General features: G+C 39.7%; 1 protein-coding gene across 1 annotated transcript in view; it reads right to left on the reverse strand.

The window, feature by feature from the left end:
• Positions 1 to 9,736: 9,736 nt before the first annotated feature.
• LOC306770393 (uncharacterized protein) overlaps positions 9,737 to 18,828 on the reverse strand; it is a gene marked incomplete at both ends in the record, with an annotated part of 27,779 nt that continues 18,687 nt past the window's right edge. Inside the window, 4 exons of the mRNA XM_079259253.1 lie at positions 9,737 to 9,897; positions 14,805 to 14,978; positions 16,264 to 16,332; positions 16,773 to 16,886. Of these exons, the coding sequence (XP_079115379.1) occupies positions 9,737 to 9,897; positions 14,805 to 14,978; positions 16,264 to 16,332; positions 16,773 to 16,886 (518 nt within the window). The remainder of the gene's footprint in view (positions 9,898 to 14,804; positions 14,979 to 16,263; positions 16,333 to 16,772; positions 16,887 to 18,828) is intronic.

An 18,828-nucleotide genomic window follows, 5' to 3' on the forward strand; every position in this document is an offset into this window, starting at 1 on the left:
GCAAATAGAATATAAAGTAGTTTGTAATGGACCAGAGAAGAAAAGTCACATACTCGTATTTTTTAATGTGCTGTTGTTTGATTTCCAGGAGCAGATGAACAATGTCTGGATCCAAACTGTGCAGCCTCTTTAAAACAGGTGTCAAAGAAGCATTTAATATGGCCCACATCAGAAAAACCAGCCACAGAACTGGTTTACAATCACGTTGGAACCAAACATGTCTCTATTTACACATCATTTACACAGATAATCATGAGGGTTTTTTTTATCCTGAAAGCAATATTAATTATTTATTTTAGCTCCATTTTGGGCTCCAGCTGTTCCCAAGAAATACAGTATATGCTGCTTTTCTCCAGGAAGGCTGTTTGTAGAAATAAAACTGATGAGAACAATGAGAAGAAGTCTGCCATAAATCTAAAACAATGAACGATAAAGGTCTGAAATGATCTGCAAACTTGCAAAGAAACTTTTTTGACTTGAAGTTTACGCCAGTGCTGACCAACTCCGGTCTTCGAGTGTCTTGCACATTTTGGGAGTTTCCCTGCTGCAATACACCTGAAGCACATCAAAACTAATTAGCAAACATGTGCAGAGTTTGATGTCAAAGATCCCACAATGTGCAATTAACCAGTCGGGGGCAGTGAAAGGCTATATTTGGTCGATGGTGGTGGAAATGAAGGAAAATTTCAAAGATAAACGAAGGATTGCCTGTTTAAAAATACCATACCATACCATAATGTTTGTATACATCCTTCAAATTCAGCAGCTCTTTCCAGACCGAGTTCTGTAACATTAGTAGTGAGTATGCAAATAAACAAAGCAAATAGATTCTCGGCTTGTATGTTAGCATTGTGGAACAGTTGCTTATTTACTTTTAGGGAAATACAAAACGTAAAACAATTATTTTTTAATAAGGAATAATACAGAATTTCCTGGAATTTAGTACCATTAAAGGACCATACACTGAAACAGAAAAATAAATATGTAAATAAGAATAATCTTGATGATCATGCTGAGGTTATTTGTGGTCCCACTCTGCTCCTTTACGTATGTAAATGGTAACTTCTGTTTGGAACGTTGTCATACGGCACTGCCCTCATACTTCTGTGTGTCTTTTATGTCGCCATAGTTAAGTCAGTTCATCCACTCGTGGGCTGAGTTCATCTCCATGTTTTGCAACTGGTTGGTAGCGGCATCGCATCACAAGTTTTTTCAGCCGTCTATAAACACCAGAAGAATTTGAAGAAAAAAACAGAAACTTTTTTTTTGTTTTTCTTTTTCGGGTGAATTGTCTTCTTCCTGTTCTTCTCTGGTTTGTTTCTTTCTCTGGTTGCATGCAAGCTATACAACACAACACTGCCCCCTGTGGTTTCCAGTGATATTGCCGTAATCTGCATCAAGTGACGGATAGCAAAGCGTCTTGAAAAGTGAGACGCGTATCTGACGCAGGAGACGTCTGTTCGTCAGCGTCTCTGTCTTCTGTGTCCAACATTAACGGACCTTTACCGTCACCCTTGTTTAAATGTACAAAATCACTAAAACCAGGATTTAGTACCATATTTACTTCACACTGAGATGCTGTGACTTAAAATGTGAACGTAGGGAAAAGAAAAACTTTAACGAATGCTTAAATAAACTGACAAATAAAAATAAGATAAGCACCAGAATGACTGAAAACAAGTGTATTAATGGTAGATTATTTTACAGAGATTACAAGTTTTTTCACTTTAATAGAAATATCTTATTTTTGTTTTCACTGGTTTTGAAAATGTCTTTTTATTTCTTGCTTTTCTCTTGAATCCAGGCAGCTGTTTATAGTTTAATTCATAGGTTTCTGGTTTTCGTCTTGATGGGTTTTTTTTTACCTTCCTTCTTCCGTGTCACACCTGAGTCAGTTGTGGATCATCTCACCTGCTCCTTGTTTGTAATTAGTTCCTTCAGTAAATGCTGCTTGTCAGATCCTCATCATCTCCTCTAGTCGGTCCTGGTTTAAGTCTGACTTAGTTATTTATTCTTCATCTTTACTGCAATATGACATGCAAAATATATTTATATTGTCAATTTAAAAAATTAAGTAATTAAACTAAAGATCTCCCAAACAAATTATGACAAACAACAACGTGACTTTCCTTAAATACAGAAGATATGAACTACTTATAGAAATTCAAAAATATTATGATTATATTGATAATGTCTTATCCATCGGTTTCACATTTGAACTGAATTTGCCTTTAGAAACTTTTAAATGAATGACTTTTTTTTTAAAAACTACGTTAACATGGAGCACTTTTAATCCAACCAAACGTCCAGTCAGTTAAAATGTATCGAACACCAGCAGATCCGATTGGATGGAACTCTCAGTCGGATGGAAGGGGGGGTTAAACCTTTCCCTATCGGATCGGCCGGCAGAAATAACCTCGTCTACGAAAATCTGTCCATATGAGAGGGTTTTTCAGAATGTAGACGTTTACATCTGCAGGTTTTTATTGTGATATTTAGGTTTTGTTTGGCTCAGGGGTAATAAAGAGGCAGGTAATATTAACCACATAAAAAGAAAAACCAAGTGTCAAATCCATGAATAAATGTTCTGGTTTCTGTTTTTAAACTATTCTTTTCTTCATAATATTCTGATTTAGGGATAATCTGACCAAAACTGGACTGAACCTCTGCAAAGTCAGTGGCTGCTTTCTGATTACAACTGATTTGGAGGCTTTTCCATTTAATTACAGTAATTCTCAGAAAACTGTATCCATGAGACGGGATTTTATGAGAATTCCGGCTGATGGCAAAAATCCAGCTTGTTCCAGATTCTCCACGGTGTTCCAAAGCCCTTTTTACTCATTCCTCCTAATTTCCTGTAAAACTCTGCATTTCGCTGTTTTATATCTTTTTTCCTTTAATTACCAATAAGCAGATTTCCTACTCCTCATCCATCCATACATAACCCAGCAAAACTTTGAAATGAACTGGTCATGTGACATCAGGTGACCATTACACCTGCGAGGCTTTTATACGGACACACCTTATTGTGATATTTAGGCTGTATGCGGTTTACAGGACTGATGGAAACACAGCTATACACTGACATTTACAAGTAACTTCAGGTCAACTTTTAATTATTTTAGACAGAGGATGATTATCGTCATCATATTCTATTGAGATGTCCTACATTAATGATACAAAGTTTCATTTTGACCTCCCGTCACTCACAAGCTGCTGTTTTAGCTTTTTTTATAAGATAAAATCCTGTCTTTTCTAACTTTTGAGACAAACTCAGCAGCCGCATTACGATAAAGACTGATTTTAATTGTGATTTTTCTGATTGGTGGAGGCGTCCATCAGCAGACAAAGCCAAAAGTTCTACACGACATTTGTCTGGTGCAGGGATCATGACCTGCAGGTTTAGATGTTTCTTTGGTGCTGACTGGTGCAGAACTTGACAACAAGCTCTTAGGTCTCCAACAGATCCATTTAATTTCAATCAAGTGCATCTAAAACCTGTAGGACAAGAGGTCTGGAGTTGATTCTTGGTCTAGAGAAAGAAAGCAGGAGAAAATTCTGAAGCATTCTGGAACAACAGGACACAGACCAGAAGCTGCGCAGTGCCGCTCCTTTAGTTCTACTCACCTGTGAATGAAAGACCAGCATTAAAAACCTTTTAGTTCCTTGTTTTTGCACTAGATTTACCAATCTGATTCGTCTCTTTGGCCAGCAGGTTAGCAAACACTTGTCAGTTCCAATCCTGCATCCACAGCAGGACGAGTTTCATTGGAGTCAGAGTTCTGGCTGCAGGCTGATTGGGAACATAATCATGCGATCACATCCCATTTGATATGCTGGTATCTGCCCAAATAATGTCAGACGTGGTTTTACACATACTTTTACTTGTATTTTCAGCTTCTTGTCATCTTGGGAAGGAGAGAAATAGTTGACTTGTGTTAAACTTGAGTGTTTCCACTCATCCGGTTTCCAGGTTTTCATTAAATGAAATGTTTTCGTGAGTTTTCAGCTTCGTGAGAACTGATGGTGAAGCAATCAGAGGCTGAAACACACCTAACATCGGTTTTTAAATTAAACCAAAGGCAAACTCAGCTGTTTGTCACGGAAACCTGAAACTCCTTTTAAAGCCACAGTGTGGAACTAATTTCTTTTTTCATTGGCAGAAATCAACTGTTACTTTCATCAATACATATTTTACTGAAGTCTAATCACAATCAAATCTGGATAAAACTTTTCACGTAGCTTAGAATTAATTCAGAAAAATGCATAAGTGGTGACACACATAACAGATGGCTGCCGTGTTGCAGCGTCATCTTTGAATACGGTAGCTGCAAGTGGACAAACTTGTCAGCCTTATGTGTGTTAGCTGTGAATTCCTGTGTGGTGGATGGGGCAAACAAGCAGAGACGACCGTGGGTCATTCAATTTGTCATTTTCTATTGAAAAGGAGGAGCATCCATACACTTTGCCCCATGAGAGGAAAAATAGAGAAGAAAAGACAAATAACTAGAAAAGCACTCAGAAAGCACAAACCGCTGCAAAGGCTTTAAAAAGTTCCTGGATCCAAACGGTGATCTGGAGCGCCACTAAAATGAAATCAGTTCTTCCTTTTTACATTTCCAACAACTCCTGAAAATTTCATGAAAATCGGTCCTTAACTTTTTGAGTTATCTTGAACACAAACAGATAAACGGCGGTAAAAACATAACCTCCTTGGCGGAGATAATTAGCATGACAAGAGAGTCTGGATGGGTGTAGCATTTAGCAGTTCATTCAGTCTAACAGTGAAGTTTATCATTGTGTTGTTAGAAACAGGGCAGGTCGTCCAGCAGCTACTTTATCCTCCCGTTTCAGTTGCATCATTTACTGTTACTGCTGTATAAAACAGCAGAAATGCTAATCTGCTAGTTAGCCTACAGTGGAAAAGCTCTGCTGCAGCAGAAGTCGTACCAGCAGGCCACCGTACGCTGCTTTCACATGGATTTCCCAGAGTCTTTCCACATGTTTTGATAATTTTTTTCAGGTGGGGGGGGCGGTAAATGTGTTTCCTCTAGTCACACCGTGACATTAGCTGTTAGCATTAGCTTGGTACCAAATACACTGAGGACATACTTGTAACCTGTTGGCATCCATAGAGTTATGCATCGTTCTGAATCTCATCACCTGACGGGACTCCAACTTGTGCAACATGTTGACGTTTTCACATTTGTGACCCTCCACAGTTTCCGTAGTGGTGATAACGCGCTTAAACAGCGGGGTGCCAGAGACGCAACTCGGTTGTTTGCATTCAGTTAGCGAACCGCTAGATGGGAGGAATTCTCCCACTGTGGCTTTATTTTTTAATAAATAATGTGAATATTAAGTTGATGTTTCCATCGCAGGTTGAAGCAGCAGCAGATGGTCGGATTAGAAACATTAAAGTTTTCTCTAAATGTGTCAGGAAACTGAAATTAATGTTCTATGAGAAGCTAAAAAGCAGAAATTTCTAGAAAACTCCTGATAAAATAAACAATAAAAATGTTTTCATTCAGCCGTTTAAACATCCCCACATTAAATAAAGGTAACAAGAATAAATAAACCACGTTTCTGATACCTTGAATGATTTTAGGACAAAAAAATCTGATCATCATCATCTTTTTATGAAGAAATTTTCATAACAAGACTCCATCCTTTAGTCTCAGTCCAGAACTGGAGAATTTTCTGCCCCACTTAAGTTTTTTTTTTTGTTGTGAAATCTCAGAGAAGTCTGTAAAATAGGAACAAATGTGTGTTAAAAGTGAAGTTAACTTTGTTTTTACCAGTGTTTGTTTTTTAATCCATGCATTTCAGACAGAGGTTTATAAAGTGGAAGTAAAAATAAAGTAGAAGTCCAGCCATGTTGTTGGATCTACTGATGCAGGTGTTTTCTCTAACAGACTGCATGGAGCTCAGCTGATTACTTTCACCTGGTTTGGTGACTTCAGCTTTCTACGCCTCTCATTGCAGAACATTTAAGCTTAACACATCTGCGGTTCTGTCTTCTGGAGTTTTTCACCCTCACAGTTCAACATTTAAGTTTTTTACACATCTTCAGTTAACTGACACAGATTTTTAATCAGATTTTTCTTCCTGGAATCTCAGGAAGGCTTGTGTTAAAATGCTTCTTCATTGGTTTTTCATTCAGAATGGAAGATGGGAATAAAAGTGCTCCTACAGTTTGTGTTTGTTCCAGATCAATGTTGGTTAATTCTATCCAAGCATCAGATGTTTCCCCGTTTCAACACCTGATTTAAATCAATGACCAGAACTTGATCAGCTGTTTGATCCATCTCATTCAGAGCAGGAAAACATCTAAAACCTGCAGGACTCTGTGGGACCCAACGTTCCTACGTCTCTTCTAGGAGTTCATGTAAACGTACTTCTCAGGACAGGAATAAAATCCAAGTTTTCTGTTAGATGTTTTTGTCATGACTTAACAACCTGCTCCCATGATCCTGGAACTCAGACTGAGTGATCAGACTTTCATTTGACCCTGCTGTCGGGCATGGCTGCAGCTGAGATCTGAGGCATGCTCCTCGGCCCGGCTGCAGTCTGGAGACCTGCTGCACCAAACCCAGTTCAGACGTTTGAACTGGAGCAGGATCCGTTTGTTGGTCTGTAGTGTATTTATAATATATTATGCGGCCTCTGCCCTCTTGTGGTCATGTTCAGGTACTGACTGTAACCTGTGTTGTTGACGTTGACGTTGCCAGATAAAGTCCTAGTCTGCACGCTGAGCCAGTGTCCGTCTTCCTTATTTAACCCACATCAATATATTACAGTTTGGCGACGAGGATGGGATGCTTAAACAAGGAAAAGCATCCCGGAAGACGAGGAACATAAAAATATAACCGGCAGATCACAAGAAAAGAAAATTGTGGCCCCAACGTGAGTGGCTAGCAACGAGCTAACAAGCTAACGTGACTGCAAGTTATTGTTGGACTACAGCATGGCGCGAATCGGCAGTATATCGGAATACAAAGAGGGTAAAGAAGACTTTGAATCTTACCTGGACAGACTGGAACAATGGATGGTTGCGAATGAAGTGGAGGATGAAAAAAAAGTCAGTGTTTTCCTGTCCTTAATTGGAGCGGACGCCTATAAACTTTTGAAAAGTTTACTTCAGCCGGAAAAGCCAAGTACAAAGCGCTACGATCAACTCACCAAAGCACTCAGCGACCATTACAAGCCCAAGCCACTTGTCATAATGGAGAGGTTTCGATTTCAGAAGAGAAATCAACAAGAAAATGAATCAGTGAGTGACTTTATAGTAGCTTTGAAACAACTGTCTACTAACTGTGATTTTGGTACTCACTTAGATGATGCCCTCCGTGATAGGTTTGTGAGTGGACTGAGAGCAGAAGCAATACAGAGAAAATTACTAGCAGAGACAAATGTGACTTTTAAAACTGCATGTGACACGGCACTGTCCATGGAGATGGCTTCCCGCAACACTTTTGGAGTTTTCGGGGAAAATTAAAGAGAGTGCAACAGTTCATCATGTGTACAACCAAAATAAGAAGAGAGATGACAAGCATAAATCAAGTAACACAAGCTATGGCAAGAGTACAACCTGGCAAAAGAGCAGCGTGGATGACTAGCAGCAGCAACCATACCAGCCCTGCTACAGATGTGGTGGTAAGCATTCAGCTTCTGTGTGCAGATTTAAACAAGAGAAATGTCACCATTGCTCAAAAGTGGGACATATCGCACGCATGTGTAGAAATAAAAAGACCCCACAGAAAACCCATTATGTCAAACAAGAGGCTGACACAAGCTTGGCAGATGGGGATGATGAAAATTCAATTGGACTGTACACGGTTTACACTGCTTCAAATGGAAATGATGGCTATGAGGTTGACGTGAACATTGAAGGACAGAACATGAAGATGCAGTTGGACACAGGAGCATGTGTGTCTCTTGTATCAGAGATCATCTATAAGAGATCACTCACTCATTTGCCACTTTCACCATGTAAAATACCGCTGTCTACTTTTTCTGGAGAATCCATCCCAGTGTTAGGAAGGGTGTTGGTAAATGTAAAATATCAACAACAAGTAGCCAACCTACCATTGGTTATTGTGAAAGGCGACCGACCCGCACTAATGGGGAGAAACTGGTTAAAGACATTTAAACTGAACTGGAAAGAAATCTTTCAAGTCAAGGCAACAGGAGATGTTACTGATCCAGATGTGGCAGTAATTCTACAGAGGCACATGGGGGTGTTTGAGGAAGGGCCCAGCACCATCCGGGGGTTTAAGGCTTCGATCAAGATGAGGAAAGAGGCACAGCCAATATTTAAGAAAGCAAACCCAGTGCCATATGCTCTAAAAGAGGCTGTGGAAAGAGAACTGGACAGACTAGAGACCATGGGAATCATATCAAAAACAGAGAAAAGTGAATGGGCTGCACCTATAGTGACTGTGCCTAAGGTAGACAAATCAATACGGATTTGTGGAAACTACAAGGTGAACATAAATCAAAGTGTGGAAGAAGAAACTTACCCATTGCCCAATACTGAAGATCTGTTTGCAACATTGGCTGGAGGAAAGTTATTCACCAAACTGGACTTATCACATGCTTATCAACAGTTGGAGTTGGATAAGGACTCAGAAAAGTACCTCACCGTGAACACTCACCGAGGGCTCTACACTTACCACCGGCTGTCATATGGAGTCTCAAGTGCGCCGTCCATCTTCCAGGCAGTGATGGACCAAATCTTACAAGGAATTGAACATGTGACGTGTTTCCTCGACGACATCTTAATCACAGCAGGTTCAAAAGAAGAACATCTGTGTAAACTGGAGGAAGTGTTGAGTCGTCTGGAAAAATACAATGTGAAAGTCAAGAAATCAAAATGTCAGTTCATGACAAGCAAAGTGGAATATTTAGGACACATTGTGGATAGTGAGGGACTTCATCCCACAAGAGAGAAAGTGAAAGCCATTGTGAACGCACCAAGTCCCACCAATGTTACCGAATTACGTTCCTTCTTAGGACTACTAAACTATTATGGCAGGTTCCTGAAAAATCTGTCCATGCAACTGCGACCCTTGCATGAGCTATTGAAACGAAAAAGTGTTTGGAAGTGGACATCAGACTGTGAAACTGCTTTTAAAAGTGCAAAAGATCACCTTCTACAGAGCACCTTAGTGGTTCATTATGACACCAGGAAGCCACTGAAATTAGCCTGCGATGCTTCACCTTATGGTGTCGGGGCGGTGATCTCCCATGTGATGGACAATGGAGAAGAAAAACCAATAGCATTTGCATCTCGTACATTAACTGAGGCAGAGAGCAAATATGCCCAAATTGAAAAGGAGGCCTTGTCTATTATTTTGGGGGTTAAAGTTTAAAGGGGAGGAGTGTAGTGTATTTATAATATATTATGCGGCCTCTGCCCTCTTGTGGTCATGTTCAGGTACTGACTGTAACCTGTGTTGTTGACGTTGCCAGATAAAGTCCTAGTCTGCACGCTGAGACAGTGTCCGTCTTCCTTATTTAACCCACATCAATATATTACATGGTCCAACTCACAGGCTTATGTAGCCATAATCCTTTGTGTGTAACTGATTTAATGAACAAAGTAAAAACAGAGAGTTGATCTTCTAATCCTGCAAATGCTACGAGCTTCTAGAAGAAACCTGCTGAGCAACTGTTCTTAATTCCCTTGATGTTAATCAGGACTGTAAAGCTGCATATTTTCAGATTCTGCTCATCAACCTTGCAGCGCATGAAGCAAACTGCTGGAGGAGGAGCATGGTGCATTCTTCACATGGAACATCTGTCCAGGCAGCGGTGCCCAGGTTCGGTCCCTGACATCAGCCTCCTGCAGATGCAACCCACCTGGAATCACCTGAATGTCTCGTTGGCAGGCCTCTGCAGAGATGGATGGCATACATTCTGATTCAGCTCATCTACAAGCTGCAGGATAGTAGACCTCTCTGTGTTTAGGTGTGTGTTTGAAAGAGATCTGGTCATTAATTCAATAGTTTATCTGCATGCAGAGCTCTGATCTATGATTGTTTTAAAACCTTCCCTTCTTCAGCATCAGCGCCTTCCCACACACTCTTCTCTCCCCATAACCCAACATGCACACCCTCATTCTCCTTTTTTTTTTTTTTATTTCCTAAAAATGCCCAGATAATTCTGCATTCAGCAGGTTTTCCGTCTACAGCGTCATCCCTCCGTCCTCTCATGTCAGCTAATCCATGTTTCTGCTCAGCTCAGATTCACCCAATTAAAAGTTTACTGAGCTTTTCACACGGTTTGTCATCCATGAAGCGAGGAGTGCATCTGATTTCAGTGTGAATATGAATCTGCAGGAAGTGCTGATGCTCTGCAGCTGCTGCAGATGTGCCAGATGAGGTGGAGCAGTGGCAGGGCTGCTGGTTTGTGTTAGATCCTGAACAGGATCCAGAGTTTCCCGTCCTAACGCCGTCGCAGAGCGACACAGTTTGTTTGTCACAGTTACAGCCTGGAAAACGGTGCTTTGACAAGCTGTTTTTCCTCTTCTTTACATGACAGCATGTCTCAAAACTCAGCCATTTGAGGTGACTCATGACCTTGTAGCGCCTCCTTGTGGAAGAACATTAAAGAGCATTGTTCATACAGTTATTTTGATATAAATGCTGTTTTTGTTTTAGTTAAAAATTAACTATTTTGTTAATTTATCTAAGAAAAAAGTTTCTAGTTTCAGTTTTGTGTTTTCAGCCTGAAACACACTGAGCTGAACTGGATCTAACAGAATTTGTACGTTAAAAATGTTTTACAAAAATCTTCCTGGTTTTATTTTTAATTAAATGTATTTCTGTGTGCGTTACAGCAGAAAAGTCTTTCGCTTAATTTATTTGCCCAGTCGCCAGACTTTAGTTCAAAGTGGTTTAATAGTTCTTCAACTTTCTGAAGAACTTTTCAACATTATTCTTCGGACATTTCCAGTCCTTGTACTCAACCAGAGGAAGAGGAGCAGGAATGTTTGGGTTTTTTTTTAAGCTGCCGAAATCATGAATAATTCCAGCAGAAAATGCTCCATACTCAAAGGATGAACCAGACAGACAGCAAAGAACCGGTTTAAACTGGATCTTTAGGCTCTTTGTGACCAAGATGCATCATTTGTTTAGTTTTTTTTTTTTTGTTTTAATAAATATATATAGTTTCATCTGAAAAGCAGCAAAGATCAGACTGTCTGACATAGTTTTATTTATTTTTTTGTGTTTGTTTATGTTGTTTTAAGTTTTTGTGTTTTATTATAGAGCACTTTGTGATTTTTATCTTGAAAGGTGCTATATAAATAAACAATTAATTACTTATGGCCAGAAAACAAGATGTTAGCAGCAAAAAAATGTCATTTCCTGCTAGCTGCTAGCTGCTAGTACCTGCTAGTTGTTAGCAGCTAGCTGTTAGCTGCTAGCTGTCTGGTAGCTGTTAGCTGCTATTAGTTGCTAGTTGTTAGCAGCTAGCTGTTAGTTGTTAGCTACTAGTAGTTAGCAGCTAGCTGTTAGCTGTTAGTAGCTGGTAGTTGTTAGCTGCTAGTAGCTGGTAGTTGTTAGCTGGTAATTGTTAACATATCTCAGCATGGAGGCAGAAACTGGACATGTGGAGGACAAAAGAAGATCTGAAATCCAGAAATTAGAAACGGTCTCCATGGAAACGTGGCTGTCAGAAGCTAGAAGCCAGAAAAGGCTGAGGTCACATGACCAAAGAACTGGACTGAAGATCAACGTAAATGGGACGGATGGAGGGACGGATTCTCCCCAGAACCCGGACCTCAACTGATCCTGAGGAGAGATAGATCCTGCCCCAAACCTGGACCTGAACATTACTGCAGGGATGTGGGATCATCTGGACAGAGAACGGAACTAAATGCAGGAAGATAAAATAAAACTTTCCAACTGTAAAATGTTCCTGGAGACAACAGAAAGCTTTTCTACGAGCGTTTGGACTGCGATGATGAAAACATTCCCTTACAGGGCCCTTCAGAACTGGACAAACATCCTTTGGTTCCCACCATGTTTATATTTGATCATGTTTCTCGACGAGCATCTTTTGTCTTGACAATATTTACAGACATGAGGGAACATTAACTTTCAAACTGCCTTGGTAGCGTAGCTTCTATTCCTGCATGTTTATTAGTGAAAAGAAACAGAAGTGACAAATGAGACGTGACTGTAATATTGAGATGTCCACAAGCTGCACCACTTTTTTAAACTCTACTTTATTGTACAATATATGCAGGAAAACAGAAATATATATACTAATAGTTACAAGTTACAGTTTAACAAGTTACATACAAATATTTTTACATTCACACAACATCTGAAGACGAATTAACGTAAAAGCCCAGTCTCCAAATGGTTGGACAGAATAATGGATATTTTAAAGAGTTTTTTTTAAAGAAATGTTCCACCATGTATCTAACATTAATCTAGCATTCAAACAGTGGAGGACTTTTATATTTCTGCGACCAAAATAAGCTGTGCACAAGTGCTTGGATCTGACAGACAAGCAAAACCAGGACAGAAGGACTGAAGAGACACGGAGCAGGAGACAACATGGATGTTTTGTGTTCTTGTGTTTATATACAGCTCAACACTGCCCCTGTGATTCACGCTGGTATTGCTCCGTTTGTTACCATAGACCACAGGTGTCAAACTCCAGTCCGAGAGGGCACACCTGACCAACACTCAAATAGGTTGACGAGAAGCTGTTGGATCCATTTGATTTGAATCAGCTGTGTTGGTAAAGCGAAACAACAAAAACCTGCAGGATACCGGACTGTATATAAAAGATGGGCGGAGCCTACGTGACGTCACCCGTAGGTTTCTGAAGAGCTGAATTGAAGCTCGGTGGGCGGTTCCTACCATCGCCATCTTGGCAGGCTCATGCGTGTCGTCTCGCCCGGAAAATACAAATATGGGCAAAGAGGTGGAGCTGAGAGGGGGGCTGTGAGTATCATGGCGGATGATTGACATCTAGCAAACTCCGAGGTACCTGTAGCTAAGAGCTAACCGAGCTAACCCGGAGATAACAGGAGCTAACCAGCTAATGGAGGTAAGCGGGCTAAAACGAAGTCACATCGTTAACCGGCTAAACACCGCGGTTGTTCTACGTTCCTTATTTTTGAAGAGGGAGATCGGGTACCTGTCAATCAAAAGGACACACCGCTTAATATGCTGAATTTTGAAGAATTTCTAAACAGGGCAGTTATAAAAAAAATTCACTCCCCCCACAGTTGTCATGAAGGTAAACCTGACCTATTAAACCTAAAATGGATTTTAGAACCAGGCTGTAAACATGTTTATTTCTGCTGTAAACATGTTTATTTCTGCTGTGAAGTTGGTCTTTTTAACATGGGAGTCTTTGGGGATTTGCTCTGTTTTACAGCCTCTAGTGGATGAAAGGGGAACTGCAGGTTTGGGCACTTCCATGTCGGCTTCACTTTTAACCACCAGAGGTTGCTGCGTGTTTTCTGCATGAATAGCTAAGCTCCTTGAAAACTAACTAAATTATGTACGTACGCAACGTAGGAGACGGACAAAATTTTCCGTCATCTGCGTCGAGCATAAATCCCCTTTATCAGGCAGCAGTTCCGCACACACAGCAGTATTTATTTACACTGGACGATGGCGTTTCTGCACATCGAAGTGATTTACCCTCTTCAAACGTAATGCATGTAAATGCACAGCAAACTCATGGATATTTTCAGGGTGGACTTAAACAGTAGAATAAACAAATGTAGAATGATTTTTCTGTGAAACATGAAGCTGGAAAACTGCTGGTCAAAATGCAGGTAAGTTTGGTGGAAACATTTCAGTAATGCAGCTTTGATAAAGTTCATTTTCCAAGCTCCAATTTCGTATCTCTGACATGTGAATGTGAGCTGATATGACAACAGACTTCCTTGAATCCTTGAATTTTTACTTCTTATTCCACACCCTCCACCTCCTGCTAGATGAAGATGCTTCAAGTGTTGACGCCATCGTTGTCTTCCTCAGACAAAAGGTTTCAGTCGGGGCTCACAGGAGAGTAAAGTTCATCATCTGCAGTTCAGACAAGTTATAAAGGTTAGAGATGTTTATTTCTTACAGATATAACATCTGATTAGTATCATATCTACCTGAACTCTGCTGGTTAGCAGCTTGTTCATGGAGAAGAGATGAATTTGTGTCTATTGGATGATTAAAGAAATTCTGGTCCAGTCCTGCTTCTGTCATTAAAGCACAAAATACTTTAAAAAGTTTGACATTTTTAAAAATGTTACAGATGGAAACTCATTTCGTAAATACTATGTCAAGAATCTCGCGATACGATATGTATCGCAATACAGGTGTTACGATATATATTACGATATATTGTTATATATTGCAATACTATAAGAAAGATGATATATTGCAATTTATTTTCATTTATTTACTAGAATTTATGGTGGAAAACTGTCACTGCAAAAATGTACAACAAAAATGCTTGTTTATATACAAGATGAATAAATAAAAATTTGCCTCATGACTAAAGACCTGTTGTTCATTAAAAATTGATACAGTGCTTTTAAATATATCGATAAATCTTCACAAAATATTGAGATATTTCAGTATTTTTACACCCCAAATGTCTGTATGAGTTTTTCACAATCAAAAGGGCAAAATATGCAATAAACCCTCATCTTTTCCTGAACAAACGCGCTGGTCATTACTCATGGAGAGAAGAGACGTAAGTAGTTTTAATGATCACAAATGAACTAATCATCATGCAACACATTACGTAACTCTGCACCGAACCGAACTGACCTGGATTAACATTGATGTAGTTGCTGTTTGTGTTTTCGTAGCTTTCACCAGACGAAGTGCTGGAGGATTCGAACGAATCCACGGAGATCTTCGACACTCTGGAATAATGAGGACATGTGGAGTTTCCATTTTGGTTTGTAATGCTTTCCATGCCTTTACTTGGAAGTTCCTGGTCTGAAAATTAAAAACATGACATTAAAGATTAATTTCTTTGTGTAATAGAGCTCCTGTAAAGAAGGTGGTAAAAGTTAAAGTCATGTATGAACGTTTATCCTGATCAGAAATTTGGAATAAAAGGTGTTAATTTGTAAGAATATATGACAGTCCTACATGTCCAGCAGTTAATCCAGAATATATGTTTAACCCAAGTGTAAATAAAAATAAAAATTGATCATATCTATTTTTAGGTTTTCTTTTTTTTTTTTTTTTTTTTAAATCTATTGATTTAAAAACAGAGGAAAATGAATGTGAACATATAAAAAACCAAATACTTTATACTTTACTCCAACATATCTTATAGTTGATGTATTCTTAGTCTATTATTTATTTACTTATTCTTAGTAAAGTATATTCTTCGCTCTTTTTTCTGTCATCTTAATTTTTTCTACTTTTAATAATAATAATATATATATATATATACATATATATACATACATATATATATACATATATATATATACATATATATATATACATATATATATATATATATATATATATATATATATATATATATATATATATATATATATTAAGAAATTGTAAAAATAAAAAAGAAAATTGAGAATCTCTGTATGTTGGGGACAAGGCTAAATGCTGGTGGTCTTCCGCTTTAAAAGCAGACATAATTCCTTACTGGAAACCACTGTATGGACTCAGGAAGACTTCCAGAAATCAGTCTATAACCACAGTTCACCCTGTAATCCACAAATGCAGATTAAAACTCCATCATATGTGAACAGGATCCAGAAACTGGAGTTAATGGGAGTTAACTGGATTTAATGGGGTCTAACCAGCTAATGGAGGTAGGCAGGCTAAAGCTAAGGTGTACCGGCTAAAAGCCACAGTTATGCTTCATTCAGCCTGCTTGCCTGCAGATATCAGATACCTGCCAATCAAAAGGACTCGCCTCTAATTATGCTGAATTTCAGGATTAAATAACTTAATAATAAGTTAATAAAGGATTAACTGAATTAAATAACCCAAACAGATGAGTTATTAACTCCCCATCCCACTGCTGTCAAGAAGGTAAACTGACCTGTTAAAGCTAAAACGGCACCATGAGTTCGCATGACTTGAACATTGTTTCTTACAGTTTATTTTATTTTGTGTGTTAAATGAGCTGTTTTTATTAGTTTACATACAGATTGTAACTAATCTGTGTTACTTCTGTTTGATGGGAACGCCACCCTTCCACTTTAAGACGGGAACATCTTCGTCTCAATCTAAAATGACTCACCATCTTCACAGAGGCTGCTGAGGAGTGGAGGCTTCAAAGCAATCATGTCAGTTCTGTAACGCTGAGAATCTGAAAAAAAAAGGCATTGTGCCGTAATTCAGTCACACAGCATCCGAAACAATCATGCAGAGCAAGCTGCATTCATCTGCACAGCAAAGCAGCTCAAACCGCAGAATGCACATGAAGCAAAGACTGAAAGACAAATGAAAGAATGTAGCTCACTCCGAAAGGTGGATAAACCGATAGACGGGTCAGTGAATGGCTCATACTGCTCATAGTCTGTATCTACTGACGTGCTGTCAGCACTACTAAGCTGGGTCCAGAGATACCTGGGATTGGAGGTGACTTTTTGAGACAAACAGAAAAAATAAAAATAAAAAAGCTTGATGAGGGGATTATTCGATGCAGCACCACCATGCACAAGTTTTTTTTTAAAAATGCAAGAAAAAGCAGAAGTAATTAGTAGTTGAGGCAGTAAACAAGGCTGCTGGAGGTGTTGGAGCACTGACCGTCATTCTGCTGCTGGTTGGCCGTGACTCTCACCAGGTTGACCGTCTCTTTGTTGTTACGAAGGTTTTCACTAGAAGGCCGCGAGTTGGTGCGTGACTGCTTGAGTAGGAAAGCTGCAAAACACACAAAACCAAAGGCAGGTTGTTGTTGAGTTACGGATGGCAGAGAATTTCCTGCAGCTAAATCAGGACAAAACAGAAGTTTTTCTCTTGTCCTGAAGAGAGACAGGGATCATGTAAACCATCTCAGAGCGTGAAAAACAGGCTGTAGTCTTTGACTTGGAGCTGGATTTTATTCCACATCATCTTAAAACAACAGCATCCGGTCTTTTCTCTGCGATGCCAGCATGGAGGTGCCGATGCTTTTATTTCTACTAGAACAGATTATTGGAATGTCCTGCTCTCTGGTTGATACTGCACACCTCAGCTGGACGAGTTCTGATGAGGACCAGAGGATGGAACATTAGTCACATCAGTTATAAAATCACTGCATTGGCTCCCCGTACGCTTTAACATCGATTATAAGGTTCTTTTAGCTGTATATAAATGTCTTCATGGTCCTGAGCCTCCTCATTTATCTGGCCTTTCAGATTATCAGCCCTCGTGGACACTGAGGTCCTTTGGACCGGCTACTGGAGTTTTTACTACGACTAAAATATTTAGACAGGTTTACCAGTCAGTTAGATTAGAATTAAACTCTTCTAATAGTATAAATCCCAGATTAGTTTAGGCCCAGAACCAGGGCCGGATGAAAAGTGCACAGGCCCTTGGGCCCAGGGTGTTCCAGGGGCCCCCTTCCCCACCGCAATATTGTGAATATTGTGAATGACACTCTGAAACAACATTTTTAACATCTCTCAGCAATACTCTAGACACTGTGGTGTAACTATGTGGCTTTTAGGTACATTTTGTTTCATGTCCAAAGTGCTGGTGTTTGCCCTACATGGCCCGCAAGTGGGCATGGGCCCCTGGGCCTGCACCCATTATGTCCATTGGATAATCAGGCCTTGCCCAGAAAACATCTGTGATATATATTCAGAAAGCATCAAATATTGCAGGGCTTGAAGGATGCATGAGCATTCAGTTCGATGGGGGACTGGGTCCCGTCGGGGACTGGGTCCGGTTGGGGACTGGGTCCGGCTGTAGGGGGGTGTATCCATGCGGACCGTGTTCACGCTGCACTTTGGTGAAACCAGTCAAACCATTAGAATAATATCTCCCCATTCCCACCAGAGGTGGCGCTGCACTCGTATTTAGCAGAAGAGAGGACCAGACCGGCGCGAAGAAGAAAACTCTGTTTCCTCCACCTGCCAGTTAAACATGGAGACCAAACTATGGCTGTTTTGAGTTTTTATTGTGTCTTATGCAAGTATCCTGCAGAAATCCACTGCAACAATGGACGCAGTATGAACACCAGACGAGGCAGAGGACCCTTAACGCCATCGCTATGGATTTACCCACAATGCAACGCTACAATGCAATGCTATGACACATGCTGGAAGGGACTTGGTTTGTAGTCCACTTCCTGGATTTGGTCCGCTTGAAATGGACCGAGACCTGCGTTTGTAGACGGACAAGAGATGAAAATAATGGACGCCCAACACCCGTATGTTACCACATCAGTGGTTTGTTTTGTCTTAGTATCGGAAGAAGTGATCAAGTAATCAGTTAATCTAATTTAAAGATTGAAATACTTGATTGGCAATGAATACTTTCTCTGTTGGGCAACATTGTTGGATATAAAGTGTTGCTAATTACGCTACATAAAGCAGTGATTACATGGATCCCTACTAACATATGAGGAAAATATATAATAAAGTGCCATTTGCCCAACACTTAGCTATTGGGTAATCAAATGATACTGTGTGATGAAACACATGGCAACAGCATTGGGAAGTAATGAAAAATAAAAACAGAAGTGTGTATTTTACAGGTCGGGTGCAACTGGAGCTAAAATATTTACTTCTCATGCGCCTTTGCATGAAATCTGCACCGTGTCTTTTCACTGATTCTCACTGTTGAATCATTTAGATTAACTTAGATGTTTGGTGTTTTG

The sequence above is a fragment of the Telmatherina bonti genome, assembly GCF_933228915.1.
Source record: "Telmatherina bonti genome assembly, chromosome: 19".
Classification (NCBI taxonomy): Eukaryota; Metazoa; Chordata; class Actinopteri; order Atheriniformes; family Telmatherinidae; genus Telmatherina; species Telmatherina bonti.